General features: G+C 45.8%; 1 protein-coding gene across 4 annotated transcripts in view; it reads right to left on the bottom strand.

Moving 5' to 3' along the window:
• Positions 1–4239: 4239 nt before the first annotated feature.
• The window catches only part of DYRK3 (dual specificity tyrosine phosphorylation regulated kinase 3), a 10747-nt gene continuing 7846 nt past the window's right edge, over positions 4240–7140 (bottom strand). For all 4 annotated transcript variants that reach the window (XM_027776078.1, XM_006159276.3, XM_006159275.3 and 1 more), the window contains exon 3: positions 4240–6041. In XM_027776078.1, the coding sequence (XP_027631879.1) occupies positions 4467–6041 (1575 nt within the window). In that variant the 3' untranslated portion in view covers positions 4240–4466. The remainder of the gene's footprint in view (positions 6042–7140) is intronic.

The following is a 7140-nucleotide window of genomic DNA, read 5'->3' as shown; positions in this document are numbered from 1 at the left end:
TCTCAGGATTTTGGGCACACATGCACATGTGCCCGGCATGAGTTTTAAGCCACCTGGTCTGGGACTTGAACCACAGTTGACTATGGGGTAGTCCAGTGATATAACCATTATGCCCTCTACTGGTCCCAATAGTAGGAGTATTCTGTCAGGAAAGCTTAGAAGCATTTATCAGCTGTGACCTAAAATGTAGCATTTAATGTTAATTATGCCTAGTGGGGAATTTAGCAATACGGAAATGTTTGAACACTACCAGCTGCTATAGATATTAAGTGTTTCACAGCTGAAAATTTTAAGTCTCTTAAAAATTTATTTCCAGAGAGGGAGAAGAAAGCAGGTAGCCTCGACAGAGTCCTCACGCCATGATCATCTCCCCGGCCCTGCAGCAGCCATAGGCGTGGCTGGTGTGTTGAGGGAGACACAGGACGTGAACCCAGAGCCTTCCCACGTGATCTCCAGCACTGCGCCTGCTGCCTGCACCACCATAGCTGAGTTGTAATCTTTCCTTTCGTTCTTTTTCTTGTTTCGTTTTGTCATGCAATAAACTCTATTCTTTTATTATTATTTTTCTTCAAGCTGTTGGGTCTGGAACTTGAACCATGGAGTTGGCCATGTCGGGTAGAGCCATCACACCAGCTGTTGATCCATACATTCCATGATTAAATGTCATGCAAACTCAAATGTAATGACATTAACAGCAAAAAACAGCAAACCTGTCTGTCCTAAACCCCTTTAAACAGCTAGGAATACAACACGCTGACATGGGTTTCCCTTTCCTCTGTTAAACAGATGCAAACCAGACTCTCTCCTCTTTTACAGAGCCCCTGTGAGACAGCAACAGAATCCTTACCTCATAGTCAAGATTAGATTTGCATTTTTCTTTTGTTTTCAAGGGAAAGCATGTTTAACAATGGATCAGAAGAAAGTGGCCTCACATAACCCTGATCAAATGACTTTTTCCCTAAAGACAAGATCAGAGATTGATGATGGCGGTGAACTTAAAAGAAGAGGCGAGCCCCGTCCTGGCACAGAGAGAGAAACGAACTTCCATCATCTGCAATGATCAAAGAGCACCCAGAAGCTGCTAAGTCAGAGCACTGAACAGGCTGCCCACCTGATGCGCACATGCTAACTTGGGAAGAGCTCACGATGGTGCATGACAGATGGCTGGATCCATCGCTGGGAGGAAGAAGGTAGGATGGAGTCTAATAAGATGAGCAAGCAATTGCTTGATTAGCCAATTTCCTTTTTTTTAAAAAAGTTTTTAGGAATGGAATAAAACAAAAATTCCAACTCAACACTCTCATTGTGTAGTAACCATTTGAAAATTCAATTGAATTGGTCCATTTAGGAATCAGTAAGTCAACCTGTTTAAAGTGGCTAGATAAACCAAAATAGCTAAAAAAACAAACAAAACAAAAAAAAAGAAAACCCTACCCAGTGGCTGTAAAACACAGTCAGAATCTCTGCACTAACACATCCAGTTCAGTCACGCTCTGCTATGGCTAAAAAAAGGGGATCCAAATGAAAATTTAACTTAAAAGGGGGCAGGAGAGCCCAGAGTGACAGCCTCTAAAAATCACGACTTGGCCCTAAACTTGAAACTCACCCATAAACCTCCTCATATCCATCTGTCCAGACAGCATCAGGTTTTAAAGCAGCCCACTCTCTCCCAACCTGAATTGGCCCGCAGAAGGCGGGCATGCCAACTTGAATGACTCTGCTTGGCGTCACTCTTGGTTGCCAAATGTAGGCAGAAACACGCCATTCACCTTCCCAGAGCTTTCTAGAATCTGTGTGGAGCATCTCATGTCACCTATCTCCTTCCCCTGGTTTCAGTCACCTCATAGTCCATTCGTACAGTGACAACACATGCTGGCCACAGGCTCCTTCCTCTCCCTGCTGTCTGACCAAGGCGATCCTCGCTTAAAAAAAACGTCGAAATCCAGTGTCCCTCAGATGTGTTTACAAGCAATCCTGTGATGGTGTGCTGAGAGAGCGGGTCCCGCACGCTGATAACCACCAGCAAAACCACCTCAGCGTGTGCTCTGCCCAGATAACCAGGAGGTTCTTCGACCTGCCTCCCTAACTAAGGTTCCAAGTAATCCATTTTCCCCATCACCCAAAGAACCAAGAATTTCTCCTTTCAAAGAGGCAGAGGCCTGGCAGGCCTTCTGTCACCTGGTCCTTGTGCTCAGGAGGCTGAGGTCACACTCTGGACATTTCCAAGGCTCCTATCAGTGTGATTTGCTCATTCTCCTTTGTCACAGCCTGAGTTGTGGCATGAAGGATACTTTGGGCAAATGTTTCTAACACACTCAACAGCATTTTTCTTCTCTTCTTGTGACTGGTGCCCCATGTTAAAAAGTCTCCTTTCAACCTTAAGGAGCTTGCAGAGACTAAATACTAAGTGGATGTAAACGGAACTGGGGGGCCGGCAGGTGGCACGGTGGCTGAGGCGCTGGACTCCCACATGGCCGACCACGGTTCATGTCCTGAACCTGGCGGCTTGCTTTCTCACTTTCCCTCTTTCTTTCTTTCTCGTACTCTCTCTCTGGTCAAATTAAAATAAATAAAAGTTAAATAAAATAACTCTTTAAAAAAACGGAACTGGATCATTCTGAGAACTAAGCTGTAGGAAGCAAATGCTCTACCCCAAAGAACACGCGTTTAGGAAAGAATCTGGGCATGCCTTTGTTTTGTAAGAGTGGAAGTAGAGGGACAGGGCAAAAAGACAGCAGCAGTGGGTTCGTCACTGTCCCTTCTTCACCCCATCAACTCAGACATCCAAAGAGCTATTTTATTGAGTCGTCGGGAAAGGCATGATATTTTTTATGTAAAAATGCTTCCTAACTTTTCTGATGACCCAGTATTATCAGCCCTCTCTGCTTAAATCATGGCAGAGAAAAAGAACGGCTGAAGTGAATACAATTAGCAAAAACAATGGGGAGATAGATTCTCACCAGTGTCTTGATTTGTAAATGAAGTAGTCTTCTTGAAGTTCTTCACTCAGAAGCCAGGGAACAGCCTTCAGTGTAAAGAGAAAGTGGAGAAAATGTGGCACACCAAGGTGGCAGGCCAGAGAGAGGTGGGACGGCATTTGAAAGGTTACCGACAGTGCAGCCAAGTCGGCTGCTCCACAAAGGCCCAGGACGCTGGAGAACTGCAGTTTTTGTGCTCATTCTACCTTAAACATCCTGGGTCACTAGGGCAAAGCAGCTGCTTTATCTTCTTTGGAGATGAGAGGAAAGGAATGTAAAAGACTCGGTTTTAAAAGACTTCCTTTTTTTGTTTTGTTTGGAAGAGATTTTTGCTATAGTGTGTGTGCGCTCGCCAGAGACAGAAAGTGAGAAATCAACCTCCAGAGAGGATGGCCACACTGCAATCTGTTCTCTTCCATTCTCCTCTCCAGATTTTGGGCATGCATGCACACATGCATGGTGAGCTGTAAGTTGCCAGGTCTGGGACTTGAACCATGCTTGACTATGTGGGAGTCCAGCAACAAAGCTATTACACCATCTGCTGGTCCCAAAACTGGTACCTTCTAAGGCTACTTGGTAATGCAGAAGATTCTGTAAGATACGTTAGTGGCCAGGAAACAAATCAGAGGCAAAATAACATGACAAGATAAAATAAAAACGCCATGCATCAGAGAATTGAAGAACTAAGTCACTGGCAAGTGGTGACCCCGACTATCCAGGGGAGTAACAGCTTCCGGTGCTCCCCCACCCCATGTGTTGCTATGACTCCTTTTACCAGAATGTGAATTCCCAGAATGTCCCGCTGGGTGGGGCCAGGGCTTTGGCTCTCACCCACAACCACCCCTGCCCACTAAAAGGCCCCTCAGAACAGATACCAGGGGAGGATGGTCAGGACAGACTTCGGCTGTATGTTCCATCTTGAGAGAAAGAAAATCTTCTTTTTAAAATTTGCTACAGGGCACGTGGACTTGCTGGAGAGATGGGTGTGTGTAGGGGCTGAGAAAGCACCCCCCCAGGGGGATGGCCATGCTGCAGTCCCTACTCCAGTCTCCTCTTGGGATTTTGGGCACACATACACATGCATCCAGCCTGGTTTCCAAGTCACCAGGTCTGGGACTCAAACTGTACAGTTGGCCAAGTGGGAATCCAGCTGCCTTAACTACCATGCCACCAGCTGGCTCAAGAAGGAAATGTAAACCAAGAGAATGATACATAGGTTGAAGTACATCTGACGATAATAACAAAGATACATTGACCTAGAAAAAGTCATTTAATGTGTATTTTGGACGGCCAATACAAGCTGGTTAGGTAATTAGCCCTTAAAGAGTTCTTTTATAGTCATATAAAAATGTTTTGCCTTGTTAAAAAAGAAGTCTAGTCTAACAAAAACATATCCATCAATGGGCTTCCATTTTTTTTTCCTCATTTGCAGGTTTGCAAGATAATTAAAAATACATACATATGCATCTCCGAGCATACTGCTATACCTTAGCTTATCAGTTTTGGCAATACGCTGCACAGGGGGATGCTGCCGCTGGTTTCTGACATTAAGTTAGCTTTCAGCTTATTGGCAATTCCAACAACTGGAGGCAGCTTGGCACCCAGTCCCTGAAAAGCATTTACAGGATTTACAACCCGTTTCCCTGACACCTTGTCTATGGTGAGAGGTCTGGGCACAGACTTGCTGATCCAAGGGTGTCTCAGTGCTTGAGCGGGAGTCAGGCGGGCAGAGGGGTCCCAGTGAAGACACCTTTTCAAAAACTCTATGAATAAGTAATCATCGCACCCTTTCAGTGCTGTCCCCCAGTCTTTGCTGCCTGGAGGACCCCGCTTTTTGCCCCTACGTGAGCGACCCCCCACAAGCACAACCCTCCCATCAGCTTGAGTAGTCACGGAGCAGTAGCGAGGTAGGCCCTTGGAGTTAATAAAGTACTTGGCACGTTTAGATTGCTCCAGAAGCTTTGGTGGTGGCATCCCTAGGAGCTCCATGATGCAGGCCAACTGGTCTCCTTCATCCTCTCCAGGGAAGAGAGGCTGTCCTGTCAAAAGTTCTGCAAGGATGCACCCAAAACTCCATATGTCAATAGGCGTGCTATAGCGGCTTCCGAGGATGATCTCTGGAGCTCTGTAGAACCGAGACTGGATATACGTGTAAAGCTTCTGGTACTCAAAACAGCTCGACCCAAAGTCAATGACCTTGGTTGCACTGCGCCCATGGTGTTTCAGCAGAATGTTTTCTGGCTTCAGGTCGCAGTGAATGATCTTATTTTTGTGAAGAGCATCCAAAGACTGCAAGATGGATTGGGCAAACTTGCGAACTAACTGGACGCTAAAACCCTGAAACTTATTTTTTTTAATTAGCTCATAAAGGTCTATGCTCAGCAGTTCGAAAGCCATGCAAACGTGGTTCCGGAATGTGAAACTTTCCAGCATGTGGATCACGTTCATGCTGCCTGTTTTATCCTGTTTTTTAAGGTGCTCCAAAATCCGGATCTCCTCAGCTGCTTGACGATGGAAGCGCTTTTCGTTGCGCACCATTTTCAGGGCCACGTACTGTCTAAGTTTGTGATCATAGACCCGAGCTACCTGCCCAAAACTCCCCTTGCCAATAATTTTCAGCACCTCGTATCGATAAGCTAGATGGTCTCGGGGTACGTGAATATAGGCCCCATCTGCATCATCGTACCCCCCATTATTTGGACCACCAATAACTCCATGTCTCTTTTTCGCATTTGGGCCCACAAAGTAGATTTCGGGATAGTTGGTGATTTCCAGCTTCTCGTACGCAGTGAGGTGGTGTCTGTATTGCTTCAGTGCTTGTTCTGGAGTCAGGGGCACCACTTTGGGGGTTTTAGATGAACTGCTGGTTTTTACTGAATTCAAGTTATCTGAGCTTTTCCCCTGAGAAACGGTGGGAGAGGGTTTCTCGGCGTTGTTGATGCCATCCGACTGAAGGGTATCTGATCTTTTGCTGCCAAATTCTTGAAACAGCTGTTCTACCTTCATCTCACCTCCATTCAGAAAGTGCTGGATATGATCTCTTGGTAACTGCTCAGTGGTGATCTACGCAGGGAAAAGATGAACAGGATGTTACAGCAGACGAAGGAAAGAACCTTGCCTCTGACTGACAACAAAATGTGTCCATTTATGTTCATTTTAAGGTTAAAATGACCGAAAAAGGAGATAGGAAAAGCTAGACTTGAGTTAATTTTCAGACTCCCTGAGGATCACAGTCAACTCAACCCCCTAAATACACCTTGCTTTTTTTACAGAAGTCTTCTCACCATCCCCTAAACATGCTAGGTTCCTTCTTGTAGGTATGTCTATATGGAAAATCCTTTCACACTCCAGCCACTCAAATCCTGCCCTCCTTCTAGGCCCAACTCAAGTCCTCTCTTCCACTTAGAGCTATTTTCTGAGCTCATACTAATTAACCTCACACGGTAACTGCGTCTTTGTGAGTCTGTACCACATACTTTGGCACTTGGTTTTGTATGTGTGTATACATATATATGCCCTTACTTTATTATTACAAGTATCTTTACAAATCTTCTTTATGTTTCGTTCTTCCATGAGTGAGAGGGACAGAGACAGCCAGCCAGCACCCCCAACAGTTTCTTGATGCCACAATCTACCCCAGCCTGCCCTGGATCATGGGCACACGTGTGCCCGCAGTACTTAGGGAGGTCGCTGGACACAAGTCCAGTATCTTCCTATGTGGGTCAGCCTCAGAGCATCACGTTTGACCGTAGCACCATCATCCAGCCCATATCTTCCCAACTCTCAAGAGCACAATAACAGGATCGAATTAATGCATTTTAAAGTTTCTGTAAACAAAGTATTATTAGATGAGAGTTCAGATTTGAACCCAGGTCTGTGACTCAGTCCAAGGCCCTCTCCATTAACATAACTTAGCAGTAGGTTCTCCTAGTGTCCATACAACTCTCCAGGAGGGCCGAATGCTGAGGGTGGCTGGGAATGAACCAGAGCTTCCTTATCTGCTCCCAGGTCCCCATTCACATCACTGGAGCCTTCTAGTTCAGCGTATCGAATCACAGAAGTTCGAAGTCAGAACTCCGGAGACCAGGACCAATTCTGCATGTATCCGATGACTAACAGGGAGAACGCATGGCCCCCGGATTGCTTCTTGTGCAACTCTTTC

The sequence above is a fragment of the Tupaia chinensis genome, unplaced genomic scaffold (assembly GCF_000334495.1).
Source record: "Tupaia chinensis unplaced genomic scaffold, TupChi_1.0 Scaffold000627_1, whole genome shotgun sequence".
Classification (NCBI taxonomy): domain Eukaryota; kingdom Metazoa; phylum Chordata; class Mammalia; order Scandentia; family Tupaiidae; genus Tupaia; species Tupaia belangeri.
The sequence above is the reverse complement of the archived record's forward strand: the minus strand, read 5'-3'. Positions and strand labels throughout refer to the sequence as shown.